The sequence below is a fragment of the Myotis yumanensis genome, unplaced genomic scaffold, assembly GCF_028538775.1.
Source record: "Myotis yumanensis isolate MYYU_CA2020_CCGP unplaced genomic scaffold, mMyoYum1.0.hap1 SCAF_3, whole genome shotgun sequence".
In the NCBI taxonomy this organism is placed as follows: domain Eukaryota; kingdom Metazoa; phylum Chordata; class Mammalia; order Chiroptera; family Vespertilionidae; genus Myotis; species Myotis yumanensis.
In genome coordinates this window covers 199,354,371-199,379,496 of record NW_027223754.1, presented here as the reverse complement: position 1 = coordinate 199,379,496, position 25,126 = coordinate 199,354,371, and the positions used below count along the sequence as shown (strand labels likewise).

General features: G+C 39.9%; 1 protein-coding gene and 1 pseudogene across 3 annotated transcripts; both read right to left on the bottom strand.

The window, feature by feature from the left end:
* Positions 1 to 923: 923 nt before the first annotated feature.
* Positions 924 to 9,807, bottom strand: SPIC (Spi-C transcription factor). 3 transcript variants are annotated; one of them, XM_070407943.1, is made up of 6 exons: positions 9,749 to 9,807; positions 8,342 to 8,366; positions 6,517 to 6,613; positions 5,272 to 5,384; positions 3,497 to 3,605; positions 924 to 1,472 (listed from the first exon to the last, which is right to left on the bottom strand). In XM_070407943.1, the coding sequence occupies exons 2-6, from the start codon at positions 8,342 to 8,344 to the stop codon at positions 1,063 to 1,065; spliced, it is 732 nt and encodes a 243-aa protein (XP_070264044.1). In that variant the 5' UTR covers positions 8,345 to 8,366; positions 9,749 to 9,807; the 3' UTR covers positions 924 to 1,062. The 3 variants fall into 3 exon arrangements, with proteins under 3 accessions (XP_070264044.1, XP_070264047.1, XP_070264046.1); XM_070407946.1 differs by having other exon boundaries at positions 5,272 to 5,336; XM_070407945.1 differs by having other exon boundaries at positions 6,517 to 6,610.
* A 3,820-nt stretch (positions 9,808 to 13,627) lies between these two features.
* Positions 13,628 to 14,024, bottom strand: LOC139005731 (large ribosomal subunit protein eL27-like; annotated as a pseudogene).
* Positions 14,025 to 25,126: the final 11,102 nt, after the last annotated feature.

The window sequence follows — 25,126 nt, the reverse complement described above, 5'->3', positions numbered from 1 at the left end:
CCCTCTCCCTTCCTCTCTGTAAAAAATCAATAAAATATATTTAAAAAAAAAAATCAAGTGAATAAATAATCTGATGAACAGAATAAACTGGTGATTATAATAGAATCAGGGGCATAGAAAGGGAGTGGACTGACTGTTCTTGGGGGGGAAAGGGATGTGGGGGATGCGGGAAGAGACTGGACAAATATCGTGCACCTATGGATGAGGACAGTGGTGGTGGGGGGGTGAGGGCGGAAGGGGGAATTGGAACCGGGTGGAGGGGAGCTATGGGTGGTGGGGGGGGAGAGGAACAACTGTAATTATCTGAACAATAAATATTTAATTAAAAAAATAAAATAAAATAAATTCCCACCAGTGCACATCCTCACCAAAAAAACAAAAAACAAAACACCAATCAGAAAAAATGTATGCACCACTGTTCATAGGAATGTAATTTACAATAGTTAAGATCTGGAAACAGCCCAAGTGCCCATCAGTAAATGAGTGGATAAAAAATCTGTGGTGCATTTATACCATGGAATACTATGCAGCAGTAAAAAAGAAGGATCTCTTACCCTTTGAGACAGCATGGAGGGACCTGGAGAGTATTATGCTAAGTGAAATAAGCCAGTCAGAGAAAGACAAGTATCACATGAAATCACTCATATGTGGAATCTAATGAACAAAATAGATCCAGGGACACAGAAGCATGGAACAGACTATCGAATCTCAGAGGGAAGGCACGGGAGAGTGGTTTGGAATAGATCAACAAAAGAACTTGTATGCATATATGCATAATGCATGGATACACACAATAGGGTATTGAAGGGGTGGGGTGGGCTAGAAGGGGTCAATGGGGAGAAAGAGGGCATATATGTAATACTGAACAATGAAGATTTAAATATAAAAGAGAAAAATCCTGAAATTTATAGATATTTCTCTTTTTAAATTTTTATTGAACTTTATTAGTGTGACAGGTTAATAAAATTATATAGTATACAATTCTATAATTTATTAGTTATACATTGTATTGTGGGTTCGGGGATTTCTGAGGTTAGGAAATCATAACATGTAAGATTATATTTAGCAAGTATGGTAACTCCGCTCACAGCAATTGGCATATGTATAGTTACAATTTGCATTCCAGCTATTTAAACTTAGATATCCTTGACCAGGTTGAACATACTGTGAGTAGAAATAAGATGGAGAGAGTCTTTGGAGAATGGCCTCATTGAATTGGTAAGTTAGTTTTCTCCGGATTTTGGTGATTTCCCCAGTTCTTCCATAATTCCTCAGTGCTCTGGCCATTTTCTGGTAAGTCATGGTCTTCCGGTTGCCTTTCCTTTTGCCCCAAAGTTGGGCAAGTTTTTCTTTGTTTTTTGATACAAACTGAAAGATGCCTTTGGTTTTATCTATCCACTGAATACAAGATGCCATCTCAGGATTACACAGAGATTCATGAAGGTATTCGAACAGTCGGAGCTTCTTCCTGCCTAAAAAGGAGGTAAACAACATCATACTCCACTCATTGCTGCAACAAGGAACATCCTCAGGAAGGGTTTATTGACTACAACGTGAAAAGCTGTTCTGGGAATGGTTTTCCTCCTTCTCATTCACGTAGGCATGCATTTATGGCATCATTTTATGGGACTTAAAAGTCAAGGGTCTTTTTGACCTTGAACTTTCAACTGGACCTTTATTTGTTGGAAAAGTTGTCAAAAAATCTTGTATCATCCTTCACTGATAAAGAGAAGCCTGGAACCTCTTTACCTGAATCTCCCATTTCTCATGTGGTCTTTTTCTATAGTTAAATCTTAACTAGTATTTTTCTATCAAGTGTTAAACTTTCTACAGACCAACGAAACTGAGCAAATACTCAGGAAACTTCAGGAATGGATGACCAAGTTTAGTGGTTTTAAAGAGAAGCCCCAAAGGCCATTTTCAGAAAGCAAGTCATTTGAAGGTCTTTATTCAAATGAGTTGTCAAAATGAGGTAAGGAGTATGAATCCATTTGGTAAAAGGCAAAACACTATGCAAATCTAAGTGAAATCAATAACAGAGACTTAGGTAAAAATGCGAACTCTGGGTCTGCATAATTTCTTGAAAAAGCAAGTATAGAGAACACTGGAGTGGAAAATGCCAAAATATCTTCATGACATTTTTGATAATGTTTATGAGCAATGACAATGGGCACTGTGATATTTTTTCATTGCTGTTACATAAAATGGTACTGCCAGAGTTTTTCTCGTTAGGAGCATAGCCCTTTACATTTTAGAACTACTAGACAGGAAACTTCAGGAAGATTTGTTGTGGTTTTTTGTTTGGTTGGTTGATTGGATATTTTTAGCGGAACAAAGAACAAAGGTGACCACCCATTTTGTAACTTGGGGATTGGCCTGTAAATGCCATGCCTCATCAGATCTGTCAGGGGCTAAAAAAAAAAAAAAATCCATGGCCAAATTCCATTTCCCCCTTGAGAAAGTAAAACACTGGATTTCCAAACTGCTTTAAACAGCCTCTGGGGAGTCATACTCTTGCATCAGCCATCAGTCATCCAAAAACCTCAAAGGTTTCTACAAAGACTATCTTTTGCATTGTATTATCTTGAGTTTATGAACTGAGTAATGAAAGGGACTTACCAAAAACAAATCATGAATTAAAAGTCACAACCTTGACCCCCCCTCCCGTCCCTCCCTCTCACCCACACACTTCATAAAAATAAAAAATAAAAGTCACAACCTTAAACAAACTCACTGCCTCTCATCCAGTGGTTAAATTAATTATAATGAATCCACAACTTTTTAAAAAAAATGTTTAAATTTTTATTTTTTTTTAAATAAAAGTATTATATGCTCATGGTAAGTGATTAAAACAGAAGCATAAAGTGAAAGTAAAAGTTCTAGTCTATCTTACATATTTCTAGAAAGTGTTTTTCTTATTTTTTGCATATACAAACATGCATATTCTTTAAAAATTACAAATGGTGCCCTGGCCAGGTGACTAGGTTGGAGTGTTGTCCCCTACACCTAAAGGTTGAGGGTTCGATTCCCTGTCAGGCACATAACCTAAGTTTTGTGTTCAATCCCTGGGGGCATACGAGAGGCAACTGATCCATGTTTCTCTCACATCAGGAGTTCAAACTGATAAAATATCAAATTATGGAACTTTTTTTGCAGAAAACTTAATAAAGAAGATGATTTCTATCTCAAGGACTTCACAACTGGAATAAGAATGCTAAAATAACTTGTGAAAAATTCCCTTTTGATACCTAAAATATAATATATACACATTATGTATTTATTTGAGCTAAGTGGATACTTTGCAGCTTTGTAATAACTCTATGAAGCAATAGGAAAGCTCATCCAAGATGAACAGCTTGGAGTAGTTCAGTCTGAGTTAAATTATGCTCAATCATGATTAGAGAATATCTTGCAAATACAATTCCAAACAGATATGAAATCCCCTTAAAACTGCTTTGAGGGAGACCTGGTTCTTTTACACGATGGATCCATGTACCTTTTCCTCCCTTTTGCTGGAGAACAGGAAATTGTACCATCTGGTTTTCAGGGATGCTCTGCAGAGACTGATGAATATTCCCTTCAAGACAGAGGTCCACAGGACGGTTCTATACAAACAATGCAGCAGGATGTTAAGTGGGACTTTCCATGTGGCCCTCAGTTGGTGGCTAAAGTCAAAAGCTGGGGGCAAAAGAGTGTTAAACATCCAGATTCTCCAAAGCACTACCCTCAACTGCAGCCAGATATCTCGCAGGGCAGAACTAGCATATATGCAGAGGACCTAGGGATGGAGGGTCATCTTTGGGTTTGTGAGGAGTTCCATATTGTCCTCTGCCTATGAGAAAGGACAGGGGATGGCTTCCCTCCCCTGAAAATACCAATGAGAACGCAAGTCCAAAAAGAATCAGTAGCAGGAATTTAGGTGTCAGCAAAAAGGGGAGATGGGCTTCCATTCTTGCTTTGGATGCCCATCCAGGCAAGAGGAGATAAGAGGAGAAAGATGGCAACCACAGGAGGGCAGAGCCAAGAAAGGGGGCAGGAGCTCCTACCATTACATATGTCAAGGATATGTGGATCTCCATGGGTGGAAGGGGCTGAACTTGAGCAATCTTACCACACCCCATGCCAGAGGGCTGCCCAACAGCCAAGGACTTCCCAACCACAAGAGGCAGTGCAGTGTGTGTATGCCAGGCTGTGGGAATTGAAGTGGAAGGAGGGTTGCCAGATTTAGCAAATGGAAATATTGGGCATCCTGGCAACCCTAAATGGAGGCAGAAGAGCTTAAGCTGGAACCAAAAACTCCCTCTTCAAAGAAATGTCCTGTGGAAAGGCCGTGACAGAACAATTTACAGGGTCACAAAAAAAGATTTTTGCATAGCACGGTTGCAAGTAATGACAGAAGAAAAAGGAAAATCATTTCCTATTTACTCCCCACTACATTAAGACTGCTTTAATAAAATGGACACATCAGAACAATGTAAAAGAACACACGGATGGAGAGAGATGGTGGGGATATTTACTTTTGCAGGAAGCTGCTAAAATATAAATTAATTGGTCCAATACATGTAGTTAGTGCTTGGGGTGTGGGGGAATAGGACAGATGAATATGAAATTGTAGGTAAAGCCAGTGCAGGGGATGTTTGGGCGTTTGCCCTCTGGTTTTTAGGGACCCATCATAACTGTTCTGCAATTTTCCGGATGGACCTAAGAGAAGCAGTGATCTTAGAACCTTGAAAGCGCCTCCTCTTTCTAGAAGTCATTCAAACCAGTCTGCCACTGGGTGAGGAGCAATAACAAAGGGCAGTTTCCTTCTTCGCAGCACTGCTCACCATCACCCACATTGCCTGTCAAATTCATACCCTGGCCCCGGTTTGGCTCAGTGGATAGAGCGGCAGCCTGAGGACTGAAAGGTCCCAGGTTTGATTCCGGTCAAGGGCATGTACCTTGGTTGCGGGCTCATCCCCAGTAGGGGGTGTGCAGGAGGCAGCTGATCGATGTTTCTCTCTCATCGATGTTTCTAACTCTCTATCTCTCTCCCTTCCTCTCTGTAAAAAATCAATAAAATATATTTTTAAAAAAAAATCAATAAAATATATTCATACCCTGATTGATGGTAGCTATGAGTAAGCAGCCATGGGTAAGCATTTGCAATCTGTGCTTTCAGCTGGGTTTCAGCTATCATTCATCAAGTGCCAAGGGGAAAGCTAGTGTGAAAGGGAAATTTACCTGTTACTGAGGGGGTTTGGGGAGAGGTCTCCGGGTGTGTATACTCACTATTGCTGTTTTCCAGTTATAGACAGGTTGCTCTGGAGGCAGCATACCATAGCAGCTGGGACTTCCTGTGACATGATAACAGTGGTTGAGGACATTCACATAGTCTTTGCAATCTAAGGTAAAAACAGAAATTTAAAAAGATAAAGTTTATGTTTGTGTGTATATGTGCTTAGACGTATAAGCTTATGTATGCAATTGCTTCCATCCATGTTCTCTTCATCACTTAGCATTTCCTTAGGGTGTTTATTGCATTATGCTGATATTATAGATACATTTTTACATATTCCATTTCTCCTATTAGAGTACATGCTCCTTGCAGGACGAGATCACATGAGTTCTTGTATATTGGAACTTCCCACAATACCCTGTGTAAACTCAATTGTTAAAATATCTGCATCTCATCTAGGCTATACTTTTATAGTCTATGGGATAATGGGTAAGAAAGAATAGCATACTTATTTTTTCCAATAGAATATATTTTGCTTGGGTGGAAGGTCTTTAAAATAAACTAGAATAATTGAAGAGCCCTTTCTGAAAATGTCAAAAGCGTAATATGCTAATTAGATCGGACATCCGAATGTCATTCCAGACATCCATCCGGATGAAGCCATGGTGGCGGGGGCCGAAGCAGAGGTGGTTAGAGATGATCAGGCAGGCAGGTGAGCAGTTAGGGGTGATCAGGCAGGCAGGCAAGCAGTTAGGGGCAATCAGGCAGGCAGGCAGAGTGGTTGGGGCAATCAGGCAGGCAGGCAAGTGGTTAGGGGCAATCAGGCAGGCAGGCAGAGGCTGTTAGTGGCAATCAGGCAGGCAGGCAGGTGAGAGGTTAGCAGCCAGTGGTCCCGGATTATGAGAGGAATGTCCAACTGCAGGTTTAGGCCTGATCCCACAGGGCCTAAACAGGCAGTCAGGCATCCCCTGAGGGGTCCCAGATTGCGAGAGGGTACAGGTCAGGCTGAGGGACCCCTCCGTGCATGAATTTCGTGCACTGGCCTCTAGTGCTTAATAAAAAATGATATGTCTTAGTATTCTTGTGTGGAATGTCGTTCTCTACGTAGTCTGCATTTTATATGTGAGACTTTAGATTGATTTAGGCTAGCTAACCCTGGATGCATTTTGCCTTTGTTAGAATTAATTCTAGCTGCATTGGGTAAAAACAGTCTTCTCTGTTCTGATCATTATTCTTGCATATGTATGTTACCAACCAGCCATTTGATGTAGCAGCAGAAGAAGGAGCTAACGTCTTACCTGGCAGGTACTGAAGATCTCCAGTTGAATGTTGCCTCAATACGTCAAAAGCATCTTCAAATGCTTGGCCCAGCCTATCTTGTTCGACACAAGCCTGCTAGAACAATAGCACTACTCTGGAGTTGCGAAATTACCAATTGGAGGGTTTCACAACCATGGGACTACGATATTTTAGGTTGGCCAAGTCTTTGTTGGGGGGGAAATCGGGGGTCTGTTCTGGGCATTTTAAGGTGTTTAGCAGCATCCCAGGCCTCCATCCACTTACTAGATGCCAGGAGCACTCCAACAGCTGTGACAATCAAAATGTCTCAAATATATTCAAATATATCCCTGGGGACAAATTCAACCCTAATTGAGAGCCATTGCTCTATAGTACATATTTAGAGACCAGTATTCATACTATATTGTATAGTATTTTTTAAGTGGTGTTTTTTATTGATTTTTTGGATAAGAGGAAAGGAAAGGGAAAGAGAGATAGAAAAATTGATACGAGAGAACATTATTGTCGTAGCTGGTTTGGCTCGGTAGGTAGAGCATTGGCCTGCAGACTGAAAGATCCTGAGTTTGATTCTGGTCAAGGGGATGTACCTGTGTTGCAGGCCTCTCCCAGGCCCAGGCCCTGATGTAGGAGGCAACCAATCATGTGTTTCTCTCACATTGATATTTCTGTCTGTTCCTCTCCCTAAAAATCAATGGAGCCCTAACCAGTTTGGCTCAGTGGATAGAGCGTCGGCCTGCAGACTAAAGGGTCCCAGGTTCGATTCCAGCCAAGGGCATGTACCTTCGTTGCAGGCACATCCCCAGTAGGAGGTGTGCAGGAGGCAGCTGATCGATGTTTCTCTCTCATCGATGTTTCTAACTCTCTCTCTCTCTCCCTTCCTCTCTGTAAAAAATCAATAAAATATATTTTTTTAAAAATCAATGGAAAAATATCTTCAGGTGAAAGTGAGGATTAAAATTTAAAAAAAGAAATATCATCAATCAGCTGCCTCCTGCACACGCCACGCTGGGGATTGAGCCTCCAACCTGAGCATGTGCCCTGACCAGGACAGGAATTGAACTGGCTACCTCCTGGTATGTAGGTCGATGCTCAACCACTCAGCCACACCAGCTGGGCTATAGTAAAGTATTTTAACATTCTTGTAAAATTTTTTAAGGAATTGTAGAGCTGAAGACTGATTTGGAAAAAGGGATCAATAAATTATCTTTGTGAATAGAGTGTTGGCCTGCGGACTGAAAGGTCCCAGGTTTGATTCCAGTCAAGGGCATGTACCTTGGTTGAGGTCACATTTCCAATAGGAGATGTGCAGGAGGCAGCTGATTGATGTTTCTCTCCCATCGATGTTTCTAACCCTCTCTCTTCCTTCCTCTCTGTAAAAAGTCAATAAAATATTTTTTAAAAATTACCTTTAATCAAGAATCTGAAATGTTATTTAAGAACAAAATGCCCTTAATTTCTTTTTCTTTTGTTAATCCTCAACCAAAAGAGATGGGGAGAGACAAAGAAAGAAACATTGATGCAATTGGTTGCCTCCCACAAACACCTCAGCCTGGCCTGTACCCTCTCCAAACTGGCAGTCGGGCATCCCTCTCACGATCTGGGACCACTGGCTCCTAACCACATACCACCTGCCTGCCCGATCACCCCTAACCACGAATTTCATGCACTGAGCCTCTAGTAAATAAATAAATAAATAAATAAGCTTTTTTAAAAAAGATTTAAAGTAGAAGGGTTGTGCAAACCATTGCTTACTCTTATTAATCTGATCCATGTATTTTATTTTCAAAATGGAAAATGAATAAAGATTTTTACATGACCACTTACCATACTTCTTATTTACTTGGCAATTCTGAAAAAGATTAATATTTAAAAAAACAAAATTAGGTAGTGTCTCTATTTAATTTTCCTCTGAATTAAAAGATCTTACTCAAAATTTTTTCTAAAAAATGTCTTACATAAACCAAGAGTACCATCTGATTCGTATATGATGAGTACAAATTTTCTTCCTATAAACATTTTTTTTGTTCTTCTATCATTACAAAACTTCTTCAATTTGAAAAAAGCTAAATAGAATTAATTACCTACATGGTTTAACTTATAAGAGAATACAGAAATAATTCACGTATATATTTAAATATTTAAAAGTATTTCTAAGTTCTGATAATCAAAATTATTTTCTACGTTAAGCATAGTTATTTGGTTTTAGCAATATTTTTTTAAACATTTCTGATGTTCTATAGCCTTCAGAGAATCTTGTGAAAGACATACTTTTTCTCTTATGAAATGTAGAATTATATCACAAATAAAATATAGGCTTTGAAACCCATCCATGGACTTCCTAAAATCCTGAGTTAAGAACACCGATCCATAATTTTATATTATCTACTTTCTTATCCCTGTAAGTAATTTAGATTTTGTTTTAAATAAACAATTATCACACTGTCCCACATTAAATGTTTTTTAATTCTACGTTCTATAAAACTTCACACACACAAATAAATCCACATAACAATAAAGTGTATGGGGTAATCAACAGTGCTTATCATTTCATTTAGGACACCTAACAACTGTTTATACAAGTTGTTAACATTTATCCTGCAAACACAATGAGCTTACTCTAATATTTAATACGGCATTATACAATGAGATGATAGGATCTAATACTATTATTATACATATCCATAGCACATCAATAAGTCAAATATAAAAATTCTGTTCAGCTCTTTGAAATCACTGTATCATGTCAGTTAAAAGAGAATACGAAAAGAAAAGCCATAAAATAGGAAACTATTGAGATGATGGGTGTTAGCTAATATTATTGTGGTCATCATTTCCTAATATTTGCTTATATCAAATCATCATGTTGTACACCTTAAATTATACCTCATAAAAGCTGGGAAAAATGTATTTTTCAAAAGCCACGTCAATGACTTTCAATTAAATATGCCTCTACTCACAAGCGTCAAAGCAAGTACATGAGTGTTGTACTTTGAATTAAATACTTAAATGAAGCTACTCCTTTTTTACTACAATACCCCACGAAACTGCCACAACTCTCAAAAGCAGCAAACTCAAAGGGAAGAAAAAAGTTTGAACACGAATTGATCACTCTGCTGCTTAATATATCTTGTATCAGGACAGGCAATAAATAAAAAGCACTCATTAGACCAAAGAAGAAAATGAATAACCATTTTTACAAGACGCTTTGAAAAGAACAAGTTTAACACTTACCAGGAAGGCACTTCAACCCCTTACAATGATGCTTCATGAATATCAGAATTCGTTAAGACAGAACTGTCAAGAACTCACTGCAGAGTTGCATTAAATAGCTGTTTTTAAGGAAGTGCTACAAAAGGGGATTTTTTTTAAAAGATACAGTGCCTTCATAATTTCTCTTTCATGATATGGCCAGTGGACACCAGGGGCTAATATTTTGAAGAGGCGCAGAATAGTTTGTATCCTATGGGCCAAAGCATTTGAACAAACCCCATGAAACCCCCACCCAGTGTAAGTTGCAGCCCTTCGGCCTGCACAGCCCTATTGGAACTATTGGAAACTCTGATCTGTGCAATGCTTGCCCCTCCTCTTTTTTTTATTCCTGTTACTTCTCCCCTGATTCTGAACCTTAATCGCCTTTCTTACTTTTTTTATATGTATTTTTTATTTTTCTTAAATATATTTTCATTGATTTCAGGAAGGGAGAGAGAGAAATCAATGAGAGAGAATCATTGATTGGCTGCCTCCTGCACACCCCACTGCAACCCAGGCATGTGCCCTGATCAGGAATCGAATTGTGACCTCCTGGTTCATAGGTCCACACTCTATCACTGAGCCATGCCAGCAAGGCAATATAGGGCCTTTCTTGTTTAGACTATTTAGCAGCTGTCTCATTCTGATCTCCCCAAATGGGTCTCTTTACTCTCAAACTTCTTTACTCATACTGTGATTTACTGATCGCCTTACTTACGAGTTTTTAAAGGCATAGGCCTTGCCTTGGCATTGGAGGCTATTCATTCCAGCCTTAGTTCTATTGACCATAGTTCATTTTATTTACTTACTTACTTAGTTACTTACTTACTTGCTTGCTTGTTTACTTATTTATTTATAATACTCACCTGAGGATATTTTTTCCATTGATCCTCAGAGAATGGAAAGGAGGGAGAGAGAGAAACATTGACAACAGAGAGATACAGATTGGTTGCCTCCCACATGAGCCCCGACCCTGGGGCCAGGCATCAAACCTGCAATTCAGTCCAGCCAGTGTTGCTCAGTGGTTGAGTGTTGACTTAGGAACCAGGAGACCCCAGTTTGATTCCCAGTCATCAATTCCCAGTCAGAGTGCATACCCATCATTGATATTTTTATCTCTCTCCCTCTCCCTTCTTCTCTGAAATCCATAAAAAAAATGTATTTAAAAAAAGAAAAAAGAATACATGCACCCTATGTTCCTAGCAGCACAATTTACAAAAGCTCAGATTTGAAAATAGCCTAAATGCCCAATAACAGATGAGTGGATAAAAAAATGATGGTAGCTGTAGCCAATTTGGCTCAGTGGATAGAGCGTCGGCCTGCAGACTGAGAGGTCCCGGGTTCAATTCCAATCAAGAGCATGTACCTTGGTTGCCGGCACATCCCCAGTAGGAGGTGTACAGAAGGCACTGATCGATGTTCCTCTCTCATCAATGTTTCTAACTCTCTGTCCCTCTCCCTTCCTCTCTGTAAAAAAATCAATAAAATATATATATTTTTTAAAAGCCCTAACCGGTTTGGCTCAGTGGATAGAGCATCGGCCTGCGGACTGAAAGGTCCCAGGTTCGATTCCGGCCAAAGGCATGTACCTTGGTTGCGGGCACATACCCAGTAGGGAGTGTGCAGGAGGCAGCTGATCGATGTTCTTCTCTCATCGATGTTTCTAACTATCAGTCTCCCTTCCTCTCTGTGAAAAATCAATAAAATATATTTAAAAAAAAAAAAAGAGAGAAAAGAAAAGAAAAACCCTAACTTAACTCTGGTGCTGTGTCACATATAGAAATTTTTTGATATTTGCAACCATAGTAAAACAAAGATTTATATTTTTGACACTTATTTTATATATTTAAATGCCATTTAACAAAGAAAAATCAACCAAAAAAATGAGTTCATGTGTCACCTCTGACACGCATGTCATAGGTTCGCCATCACTGGCCTATGTAATACTTTCAACAACAAAGATTAAAAAACAAAACAAACAAACGAACACACACAAAAAAAAACAACCTGAAACTGAGGTAAGTGCCTTTCGCAGGGAATTCAGAAATCAAACCTTTGGTCCACGGGCCGATGCTCGAACCACTGATCCAAACCAACCAAAACTTCACTGAGTCAAACCAACCAAAACTTCCAGCGCTCATTGTAGAGGAGATTCTATTGCTTCCCCTGCATACTTGGATCCTGTAGATGTGTAGTAGAGGTTTAGCGAATAGTTAGCAGAGATTTATGGGTGCTGATCTACCAGTAAACTGCTTGAAGCTGCTGCATTTGCCAAGGCCGCCAAGTCTTATGCTTTAGCTTGAAGGTTTCTTTGTGGTTTCCAGTGGCTCTGGTGGAAACCTAAAAATGCTTCATTCTCAGCCCACCCATCTTACCTGTTCTTCTGAATCCAATCTAGCATCCACAGGCACCAGGTAGAAATCACTCACTCCTCTGAAACGCAAGCCTGCATCACCCTAACTCACCGAAACTTTCCGCCGCTTTTATAGCTGTCACCTGTAGCCAGGGGGGAAACCACCCAAGGATTTCTAGTAAATCTTCTACAGGGTGGGGGAGGGATTTTTCTAATCAGCATTTTGGAATCCTAAATCACCGTTGATATGGGACTATTGTTCTAAACTACTTTGTTGATCTGTTTTGTTATGCAAATATACACACCATCCCTCTTCTGAAATGTAGATGTTTTTATATAATCCTATTAAGCCTGAATGGCTTAGTGATTGAGCCTTGACCTATCAACCAGGAGGTCACAGTTGGATTCCCAGTCCTGGCATATATCCGGGTTGCCAACTAGATCCCCAGTGTGAGGCGTGCAGGAGGTGGCCTATCAATGATTCTCTCTCATCATTGATGTTTCTATTTCTTTCTCCCTCTCCCTTCCTCTCTTAAATTAATGAAAAAAATATATTTAAAATATAAATAATAATAATTATATATAAATATATATATATATACATATATATATAATCCCTATCTGTGGTTGATGAGTTTTTAATCTGTACTGTCCGCAAATCTATGTCCTCTTCAAGCCACTTTTTTATTATGTTCGTTTATCCAATATATATTACTGAGCACTGTCTTATGTTCAGCCTGACAGCCCTGTACAAGTTCTAATGAGGAGAAATGACTTTAAAAAACAACAAAAAACTAGAGAAGTATGACAGAATGGTAAGCGCTGAGAAAACGATTAGAGAAAGGTGATGGAGAGAGAGTATGTGATCCTGGCAAATGGTCAAGAAAATCCTCTGGCAGAAACATGTGTGAGCTGAAATCCAAGGGTAAGAAAGAGAGAGCAAAAGAAAAGCAGAGATACAAAGATCAGAAGTTTCTCCTGACAGAGAGAGCAACAAGTACAAAAAAAAACTTGAGATAGAAATGGGTTTGGCTTCTTCAAGGCACAGGAAGAAGGGGTGCTAAAACAAAAGGAACCTGTGGGCCGAGAGCAAAGTTAGAGAAGAAAAAGGGGGAGTGGGTCCAGCTCAACTCACACATTAAGCCAAAAGACTAAGAAAAGCCCTAGCTGGATTGGCTCAGTGGATAGAGCGTCAGCCTGTGGACCGAAGGGCCTGGGGTTTGATTCCTGACAAAGACACATGCACATACCCGGGTTGTGGGCTCCACCCCCAGTATGGGGCCTGCAGGAAGCAGCCAATCAATGATTCTCTCTCATTGTTGATGTTTCTATCTGTCTCTCTCCCTCTCCCTTCCACTCTGAAATCAATAAAAATATATTTTTAAAGAATAATGATTACTTACTCTCAATTATTCTTTAAATTTTACTGAGACTTCTTCTGAGACTCAACTAGAACCTCTCTCTCTCTCTTTATTTTTGGATTTTTAATGACTGAAACAAAAAATGATCTAAAACTGCAGCTTCTGGAAGAACCATGTGTTGTTCTTGCCAGACATGTACCTCTCTTCAAACTTTACCTTGGCCTCCTGTTGAGCCTTGCATTTTAGAGCCGGGTCTCTGAAGAGGTCCTTGCTGACGACAATTTTGTCCAAGGGAAGATCCACAGAATACCTATGGGCATGAGGTGACTGGAATTCACAGAAGACTTGATCTTTGACCTCTCGGCAATTTTCTTCTTGCCCACGGCAGCTGTCACTTTTTGGTGATAGAGGGCAATGCCATCCACCAGAGCACGGCTGGAGGGAAGTCTCAGGTGGCATCATCAATGTTCTACACGATGATCGCTTTGCATCCGGAGTAGCGTCCAGCCAGGACCAGCACCACCTCCCCGGGTTTCTTGCCCATTTCGAAGGCAGCCACTTAGGCCTAGAGCAGAAAGAAAACCCAACATAGTATCTCTCTTGATGAATGTTTCATTGCACTTGAATCAAGGTATATTTTGCAATTATTGTATGAAGGGCCAAATAAATGTCAGGTCTAGGTGGTTCATAATGTTCGAATTTTTCACATCCTTATTGATTTTTTAGTAAGATTAGACACCACAAAGAGTAATATACAACTATAATTGTGGATTTGCCTATTTTTTCCCTTCAGTTCTGTCAACTTTTGCTTCCAGTGTTTTGAGTCTCTATTATTAGGTTTATACTCATTTAGAATTATTATGTGCTCCTGATGAATTAAGCCTTTTGTTATCATAAAATTTCTGTCTTTCTTTCTGGTAATTCTTGAAGTCTACTTTGACATTAACTACACCAGGATTTTTACTTTCCTTTTACTTTTTTATCCTTTTTACTTTCAACATGTCCACATTGAGTCTTTATATTATATTTAAAATATATCTCTTTAAGCAGTATATAATGTGGGTATTGCTTATCCAGTTTAACGATATCTGCCTTTTTAGTCTAATTTAGTAATTACTGATATGGCTAAGTTTAAGTCTATCATCTGGCTATTTGTTTGTTTCTTTGTTCATTTCCTGCTTCCTTTTGAATTAATTATTTTTATTATTTCATTTTATTGCCTCCATTAGCTTTTTATAATGTAATGGCATGTGATGACATAATTTATTTGTAGTGGTTGCTCCAGGAATTACAATATTCATTTTGAATTTATCACAGATTATCCCTAGTTATGATTATACCATTCATGCATAACATAAGAATATACTTATCAGTATATTCAGTATAATTCCTTTTTCATTCCTTCTTATCCTTTGTGCTACTCTCAGCATATATTTACTTTATATGTTATCATAATGGATTATTTAACCTTCACAATAATACTATGTGGTGGTATTATTATCCCTGGATTCCAATTGCGGCTCCAGATCTATGTGAACTTGAATAGACCATTTAGCCTCTGATTCCTCTCTGTAAAATGTAGATAATAATTATTTTTATCACATAGAGCTACTGTGAAAATCTGAGTGAATCCATGTTAATGTACTTTAGATAGTCCTAGCACTCAACAAATGTTAGGTCCCACTTTCTTTTCACAGAGAAATAGAGGCTCAGAGAGGTGAAGTGACTGACTCAAAATCACACAGCTACTGAGTAAAGGTGTGAAGATTTTCAAACCAGTTTTACCCAACTCCAACCAAAAGTATTTAACCATTCAACTGACTTTGCATCCTTATCTATGGAGTAAGACTGAATGAGAATAAGATTTCGATAACCGATAATTGCCTTATAACAAAGGGCTTTGGAAAGGTTTTATTGAGATTGTGCAGAAGGACTAGTGACTATGCACCAATGTAACCTTGTATCACCAAAAACTCCTATTTTACCACATCTGGGACTTTAGGCTAGTTGGCAAGCGGCAGAGCCAGGACTCAAATCCAGATCTTCCCTTGCGGTCCCTGGTGCTTCTTCCCAATAACCAGGTTGCACAAGTATTCTCCATAGGCTTCATGCCTTTACTGTATTTACTTTAATCACTCCTGCTAGCCCTAGCCAGTTTTTTTCAGTGGTTGGAGCATCAGCCCTCAGACTGAAGGGTCCCAGGTTCGATTCCAGTCAAAAGCACGGACCTCGGTTGCAGATTCGATCCTAGGCTCCCATCAGGGCGCATGCAGGAGGCAACCAATTGCTGTGTCTCTCACATTGATGTTTCTCTCTCTCTACCTCTCCCCCTCCCTTCTACTCTCTCTAAAAATCAATGGAAAAACTATATCCTCAGGTGAGGACTAACAAAAACAAAACAAACAAACAAAAAACACACAAATAACTCCTGCTAGTGTTCATACCAATGAAAGAAACTCCTCTGACACAGGACTAGTAAAAAACCACCCATACAAAAAAACACACAAAAAAAACCCACCCATACACATACAAAGATATATATATATACACACACCATGACAAGAGAATGAATAAATAAATTGTGAATAAGCCAGTCAGAGAAAGATAAAATCACATGATCTCACTCATTTATGGAATATAATGAACAACATAAACTGATGAACAAAAACAGATCCAGAGACAGAGAAACATTTATCAGATCGTCAAACCTCAGAGGGAAGGTAGAGGAGGGTGGGGGTAAGGGGGAGAGATCAACCAAAGGACTTGTATGCATGCATATAAGCCTAACCCAGTGGTCGGCAAACTCATTAGTCAACAGAGCCAAATATCAACAGTACAACAATTGAAATTTCTCTTGAGAGCCAAATTTTTTAAACTTAAACTATATAGGTAGGTACATTGTTATTAACTTAATTAGGGTACTCCTAAGGCTTAGGAAGAGCCACACTCAAAGGGCCAAAGAGCCCCATGTGGCTTGCGAGCCGCTGTTTGCCAACCACTGGCTTACCCAATGGACACAGACAACAGAGGGGTGAGGGCATGAGTGGGGGTGGGGTGGGTAGGGGGGGAATGGGGGGTAAGGACACATTTGTAATACCTTAATCAATCAATAAATTTAAAAAATAATAATAAATAAATAAATTGTGATATGCCCACATAATGGAATAATATAGAAAAATGAAAATGGATCAATTATAGCTAAATGCATTACAGGGAAGAATAATGTTAAGTGAAAAAAGTAAAACCCAGGAAAAAACTTAAAATATGACAGAATTTTTAGAGTTCACAAACAACTAAATGTTTTAACCAGCTTTTCCCCCCTTCTCTTTTCTTTTCCTTTCTCTCTTTCTTTCTTCCTTCCTTTCTTCCTATTTCTGTCCTTCCTTCCTTTCTTTCTTTTTTTCTATTATCTATCTATCTATCATCTATCTTTCTATGGTGATGTGTATATGTGTCATCCAAGGGAATAATAAACAGGAAGTGTAGGGCAGTTGGCTACTCCTGGGAATGGGAAAGCAGGGAGGTGAATGGTTAGTTTTTCATACTCTCCCTCTCAAGTGTACACCCTTGCCTTTCCCTTGTACCAGGAGCTGGGTTCATGGGTATTCATTTTATTAAAATGACAGCATGCATGTGCTTCTATGTGCTTCAATTAACATACTACAATAATAAAGAACCACAGTCAATGAGAACAGGGATATAAAAGAAGGTTATCTAACAAAGCAGGTAAGATTCCAAAAAAGAAAATTCTAAGGAAACAACTTTGCCTTGAACAGTGAAAACAGTCATCAGTGTTGTAAAATTACATTTTTTATTCTATTAAAACTCTAGCATAATTTAAATACAACCCATGTAAATGTATGACAGTAATGAAGAAGTATGACAGTAATAAAAAGTACCAAAGTTTAGCCGTAACTGGTTTGGCTCAGTGGAGAAAGTGTCAGCCTGTGGACTGAACGGTCCCGGGTTCAATTCCGGTCAAGGGCATGTACCTTAGTTGCAGGCACATCCCCAGTAGGGGGTGTGCAGGAGGCAGCTGATTGATGTTTCTAACTCTCTATCCCTCTCCCTTCCTCTCTGTAAAAAATTATATATATATATATATATATATTAAAGTACCAAAGTTTAGAGAACTGGTTCTGTCCCCCTCATCTCAGCCTCCAGTCAATTCCAAGTATTATTTCTTGTTTGAAGCCCTATACTCTTACAGGCACGATTTTGCCCTCAGATAGCACATGTGGACTGTCTAGATTCGCGTTTCTTGGTGTGCCAGTTGGAAAAATTTGAAAGCAGACCCCGCTAATTTTAAATATATTTGATAAGGCATCTATGGCTAACTTATTTTGTTTGATAAGAAACCAAAGAGCTCAGTTATTTTCTTTTTGTACTCACGGTGTGAATTCCCACGGGTTCTGTGAAAGAGGAAGTTACAGAAGCAATTGTCAGATTTGAGGTACTGAATGCTAATGTGCCTGAAAGTTTATGTGTTTCAAAGGATCGCCCTCAGCTTAGGTCCAGCATGGCAGTCCTTTGGAAAGAGAAAAGGCAATATTGTTCCCTTTTGATTAAACAGCAAGGAGAATAAAACCAACCTCAGAGTCTCCTGAAAGAGATGAGCAAGAAGGAATATTCAAAAAAAGAATGAGTCCCCCTAGCTGGTTTGGCTCAGTGGTTAGAGTGTCGACCCAGAGACTGAAGGATCCTGGGTTCAAATCTGATCAAGGGCACATACCTCGGTTGCTGGCTCCAGCCCTGGGGCGTGTGTGGGAGGCAACCCATTGATATGTCTCTACCCCTCCTTCCACTCCTTCTAAAAATCAGTGGGGAAAAAAATATCCTCAGGTGAGGATTAACAAAAAAAAAGAGAGAGAGAAAGAGAGAATGAATGAGTCATTCAGAAGGGAGGTCTGAATGACTCTTTCATTCATTGCTAGTCAAGGAAGCCAAGAAAGAAGCCTGTTCTAGACTATTCAATAAGTATCCAGAAGAATAGATTATCTGCTTTTGGGCAGAATTATTGCTTTTGTGGAGATGAATGCAGGGTGTAGTGGTCCATGGCTTTGAAGAGTACTCCAGGCATCCCTGAGGAGACCTTTCTCCTGGTGAGATGCAGAATCAGAGGGTGGGTCAGGCAGCAGGATCCAGGAACTATAATCTAACAATACCTAAATCTAAAATATCACCAGAAATGCATGGGAGTAGGGGAGATACATTTACTCAAATTCCTCTTAAAGACAGGGCTGTAAGTAATTGGGACAAAAAAATGTTTGATAAGCTGTAGGGCAGAGGAGAGATTTTTAGAGACCTCTGAGAGACTCCCTCTTGTATCCATGAGACCTCTGAGCTACCACCACTTATTCACTTACCAAACATCTACTGAGCACCAATCAGACGTTGATCTAGATGCCAGGAGGCATCAGTGGACAAAGCAGACAGAGCCTGGGCATGATGAATCAGCAAATTACAGCATAGTAGAAGACAAGTTGATCATGAAAAGAATAGAAAGCTGAGCAGGGTCAGAAGAAGCAGGAATTGAAGAGGTTCCCCTTTTACATAGGGTCATCAGGACATGGCCTATTAAGATGATAGCGTTTGTGTGAAGACTTGAAACAGGTGAGGAAGTGAACCATGTGGACATCTGTGAGAAGACAATCCAGGCAGAAGGAGCATCCAGTGAGCGACTGGGCCAAAGAGCCAAGAGCTTTCTAAGTGGGAGAGAGTCCCAGTTAATTACAGGCTTATTATGTTGGTTATTTGGGGGCCTTGATGAAAGAGATTTTTTTTTTGGTGCTCTTTATTCCACCTTTCCTGCAGTCAGAACTCATTTCTCAATGCTTGAAATGTAGGATTGCTATTCCAAGCATATTGGATTTGAGTGTGCACCGATTTAGGAGCCTGCTAAAGATGCCCACGTGTTTCCATCTCTTCTGATGCCATGAAAGATTCCCTGGAGCTGACTTGCTCTGGGTAGGGGCGGCATCTAGCTTTGGGGCGAGAGCCTGCGGGCCTTGATAAGAAGATTAAAACAACCGTCTGTAGACCAGCCCTTCTAGGTACTTCAGCCCAGGTTTTTATCCATCATTTCAATACTTAAAGTTGAGTACGGTAATTCCTGTTACTATGGCCTTAGGCACTTTTATTCTCTTATTATTTTTGTTTGTTTGTTTTTGTTTTTTTTTCTTTAGGCACTTTTAGGTAGAAGATGCCATCAGGTTATTTCTACATTGATTGTATCAAATACAATGCCCCCGGACATGAAAGAATCATCAGGCACAGAAGGTTAGGCGATTTGAAGGAGAACAGACAAGAGAAATAACCACAAGGCTTCTGACATTGGGATTGTCAAATACAGACCTTAAACTAATTATGTTTATATTAGAGGCCCAATGCACAAAATTCGTGCATGGGTAGGGACCCTAGGCCTAGCTGGCCATCAGGGCCATCTGTGGGGCGACTGGCAGGTAGGGTGATCAGTGGGGGGACCCCACTGGCACCGACCTTGGCTGGCAGCCTGTCACAGCCCTCCTGGCTGGCCCTGCCTCCTGATCACCACCTCTCTCAGGGGGCAGATGCTCAAAGCAGGAGCTGCCCCCAACAATCCTATATAATAAAAGCCTAATTTGCAAATTGATTTAACAGTGGACCGGCAGAACGACCGGTTGCTATGACACACACTGACCACCAGGGGGCAAATGCTCAACGCAGGAGCTGTTCCCTGGACCCCTGGTGGTCAGTGTGTGTCATAGCAACTGGTCGTTCTGCCTGTCCACTGTTCAGTCAATTTGCATATTAAGCTTTTATTATATAGGATTGTTTGAGGAGACAAAAAAAAACATGATTAAAAATCTCAGCACAGAACTGGAAATTATCCTTTCTTTTTAATGTCAGAGGTTGGAGGCATGGCAATTTTGAAGGAGAAACAAAGAAAACTCTAGAGCTGAAAACTATAAGAACTCAATACATTCATTCATGCCTTTTCTATTTTTATAAAACCAAACCATTTTGTTGATCTTAAAAAAAAAAAAAGAAGTAACTTTCAAAGGCCACACTCAACCAGTTTTAAAATGTAAGCTGAAGGTTTTTGTTTTTCTTTGTGTGTGTGTGTGTGTGTGTGTGTGTGCAAATATAAGAGGATTCTTTATTCTATTAGACTTAATAAACTAGCCTTACTTGTTTTCACAGTACCTTTTATTCCTGATTGTGAAAAATTTCTTCCAGACAAAGAAAGGAAGTATATTTAAACATATGTTATATGATAAAATGCCAGCCTTTTAAAAAGGCTTAATAGTTTTTAAACTAGGTAATACATATGATATTTTAAAAATTCAAGGAGGCTGCTCTGCCTATGGATCAGCCTTCTTTCTGTCCCACTCCTTCACTAATAAACTCTCTTAAAAAAATTCAACAAGTGAAAATGTATATGGTGAAAGTGAGTCTCATATCTCTGGTACCCAGTGCTTAGTTTTCCCCAGAGACACTCATTTTTAGCAATTTCTTAAATATCTTTCCAGGCTATTTCATGCATATATAAGCATATATAATCCCATATAATAAAGAAGTAACATGCAAATTGACCATCACTCCAACACACAAGATGGCCACCCTCATGTGGACACAAGATGGCCACTGCAAGATGGCCAGCAGGGGAGGGCAGTTAGGGGTGACCAGGCCGGCAGGGGAGGGAAGTTGGGGGGGACCAGGCCTGCAGGGGAGGGCAGTTGGAGGAGAACAGACCGGCAGGAGAAGGCAGTTAGGGGTGACCGGGCCAGCAGGGGAGGGCAGTTAGGGGTGACTGGGCCAGCAGGGGAGGGAAGTTAGGGGTGACCGGGCCAGCAGAGGAGGGCAGTTGGGAGGGACCGGGCCTGCAGGGGAGGGCAGTTGAGGGGACCAGGCCTACAGGAGAGGGCAGTTGGGGACAACCAGGCTGGCAAGGGAGGGAAGTTAGGGGTGACCAGGCCAGTAGGGGAGAGCAGTTGGGGGTGACCAGGCCAGCAGGGGAGGGTAGTTAGGGGCAATCAGGCTGGCAGGGGAGCAGTTAGGCATCTATCAGGCTTGCTGGAGTGGTTAGGGGGTGATCAGGCTGGCAGGCAGTAGTGGTTAGGGGCAATTAGGCAGGCAGAAGAGTGGTTGGGGCCAGCAGTCCTGGATTGTAAGAGGGGTCCCATATTGGAGAGGGTGCAGGCTGGGCTGAGGGACACACACCCCCTATGCAGAATTTCGTGCACCAGGCCTCTAGTATTTAATAGATTCCTTTAAATAGAAATCAAATTATGCTATGTACACTAGCCGATTATAGTTATACTAGAGGCCTGGTACATGAAATTTCATGCACTGGAGGGGGGTATCCCTCAGCCTGGCCTGCCCCCTCTCACAGTCTGGGAGCCTTCAGGGATGGGAGCAACCCGCTGAACAGGGGAAGGTGACATCCCCATCACACCTCTGCTGCTGCCACTGCTGGCAACACAAGCCTCGGCTGGCCCTGGTTGCCTGAGCCTTGGGCTGGACCTGCATGGCTGGGCAGCCACTATCCAAGCCTTGCCTGAGCCTCGGCCAGCCCTGTTTGCCTGAGCCTCAGTCAGTGGGGGATGCAGGCATGGAGCAGCCTGCCCTGCTCCCACTGCGAGCACCACCATCTTTGTGAGGGTGTGATGGTCAATTTGCATATTACCTCTTTATTACATATGATTTTATAATATGTCTTAGAGTTCCATATTGATATAAAAACAAAGCCTAATTTTAATGGTTACATAACAATCCATTGAAGAATATGCAAAAGAAAGCATGAATTTGTTACTTGGCCCTTTACAAAAAAAGTTTGCTGAGTTCTGGTTTTGTTCTTAATTTTTAACTTAACAGTGCCACTATTAAGTTAAAAATTAAGGACAAAAACGTATTAAAAGCCTCCAATATACCATATTTAGAAATTAAAAACATACTTATAAATAACTCCTGGGTCAAAGAAGAAATCATAACAAAAAGTTGATAAATAATTAGAATGGAATAATAGTGACAGCACTCTCTATCAACACTTATGGGATAGAGCAAGAGCAATGCATTTAGCCTTATCTGTTCATATTAGTTTAAAAAAAGAACAAAATCAAACACAAGCAAGTAAACAAAAATTAATGCTGTGTATCCCAAATAAGAGATTAGAAAAAGAATAAAAATAAGTAAATAAAGAGAATAAAAGAAAGGAGATGAAAACTGTGAAAATCAAAAGGATATAGACTGAAAAGGAAAAAGTAAAATTGTCTTTATTTGAAGATGATATGATTAGCCATGTAAACAATTCTAAAAAATCTAAAAAATAAATGAATTTAAAAAATTGCAGAGTATAAGATTAATACACTAAGAAACAATTGTATATCTATATACTGTCAATAAGCAATTGGACATTGGAATTTAAAAACAGTATCATTTATGCCTGGCCAGTGTGGATCAGTGGTTGAGTGTGGACCAGGAGGTTATGGTTTGATTCCCAGTCAAGGCACATGCCCGGATTGAGGGCTAGATTCCCAGTGTGAGGCATGCAGGGAGCAGCTGACCAATGATTGTCTCTCATCATTGATTTTTCTATCTCTCTCCCTCTCCCTTCCTCTCTGAAATCAAAAAGTATATTTAAGAAAAACAAAGCCAAGCCATAAACAGGGATAATATGTACGCAAAACTTATTTCCGATAAAAAACAAACAAACTTGTATTTAGAAAGTTAAAAAACAAACTCTGAAACTCAATAAAAGACTAAAACCCAAGTTTATTATTTGAATTTTTTCCCATTATTTATTTAGTTTTAATTTTAAAAAATATTTTTCAATTATTGTTGACATTTAATATTATATTAGTTTTCAGGTGTACAGCATGGTGGTTAGACATTTATATAACTTATGAAGTGATTCCTCCACCATAAGGCTAGTACCCACCTGGCACCATACATAGTTATTACAATACTAGAGGCCCGGTGCACAAAATTCGTGCGGTGTGTGTGGGGGGGGTCCCTTCAGCCCAGCCTCCACCCTCTCTAATCTGGGACATCTCTCTCACAATCCAGGACTGCTGGCTCCTAACTGCTCACCTGTCTGCCTGCCTGATCATCCCTACTGGCCCCCCTGCCAGCCTGATCACCTCTAACCGCCTCTGCCTGCCGGCCTGGTCACCCCCAATTCCTCCCCCCCAGCCAGCTTGGTCAACCCTAACTGCCCCTCCTGCCAGCATGGTCGCCCCTTATTGTCCCCCCTGCCACCTGGTCGCCCCACACAGCCTTCTGTTCAGTTGTTTGGTCATCCCTCACTGCCCCACTCAACCTTTGGGTCATCCGTTCAGCTGTACGTTCAGTTGCAATGGCCCCTGGATCTTTATATATATAGATTATTGACTATATTTCCTATACTGTATTTTATATTCCTGTAACTATTTTATAACTTCCAGTTTGCATTTCTTAATCCCTTCACATTTTTCATCCATTCCCCCAACTCCTTTTCATCTGTCAACTATCAGTTTGTTCTTTGTATCTATAAGTTTGTTTTTATAAGCTTAAAAGGGGGACCAAATATTTAAACTCTGTATTAAAAGAAATACACAAATGATAAGCTCATGAAAAGACATCATTTGTCATTGGGAAAATGCAAATTAAAAGTCACATTGAGCTACATCCACACACTTACTAGAATGGCTATAGTTAGCAAGAATATGATGCAATTGGAACTCTCAGGCATTGCTGGTGGGAATATAAAATGGGATAGCCATTTGGAAAATAGTTTGTCAGTTTCTTATAAAGTTGAACATGCACCTGCTATGTGACTCAGCCATTCCAGTCCTAGATATTTGCCCAAGAGATATGAAAACAACATGTCCACACAAAGACTTGTATGAAAATTATCATAGCAGCTTTATTCACAATAGCCTCAAATTGGAAGTAACCCAGATTTCTGTCAACTTGGGAAAGAATAAAAAAGTTGCAGTATAAACATACAATGGTGGAACAAAAAAAAAAAAAAAAAAAGAAAAAAAAAACATACAATGGAATTTTACTCAGGAGAAAAAGGAACAAACTATTGATACTCACCCATTCAACCTGGATGAATCTGAAAAGCTTTATGCTAAATGAAAGAAATCAGACACAAAAGACTACATGCTGTATGATTTAATTTATTTGAAATTCTAGAATAGGCAAAACTATAATTCAGAGACCAGATCAATAGTTGTCTAGTGCCAGGGACCAGGTGAAGAGACTGGCTGCAAAGGAACAGCAAGGGAACTTTTTGGGGATGATGGAAATGTTCTATTTCCTAATTGTAGTGATGATTACAGAACTGTATACATTTGTCAAGACTCATTGTGCATTTAAAATTGGTGAATCTTACTGTATGTAAATTACTTCAATAAAGATGATTTAAAAACCCAATAATAATCAGGAAATATAACAAACAACTTTATTTCCATAAATAAAAATGTAAATAAAAATTTTGATGAGTCCTAGCCAGTTTGATTCAGTGGCTAGAGCGTGGGCTCACAGACAGAAGGATCCCAGGTTCTATTCTGGTCAAGGACACATACTTCTGTTGCAGGCTCAATCCCCAGCACTGGTCAGGGTACATGTGGGAGGCAACCAATTGATGTATGTGTCTCTCTCACATCTATGTTTCTGTCT

What these genes read in the sequence shown, in the direction of transcription:
- SPIC (XM_070407943.1), bottom strand. An exon ending in AGATCTTCAGTACCTGCCAG is followed by an intron (nt 5,385 to 6,516) that starts GTAAGACGTTAG and finishes TTTTTACCTTAG; the next exon opens with ATTGCAAAGACTATGTGAAT. An exon ending in CCAGCAAAAGGGAGGAAAAG is followed by an intron (nt 1,473 to 3,496) that starts GTACATGGATCC and finishes CCTCCTTTTTAG; the next exon opens with GCAGGAAGAAGCTCCGACTG.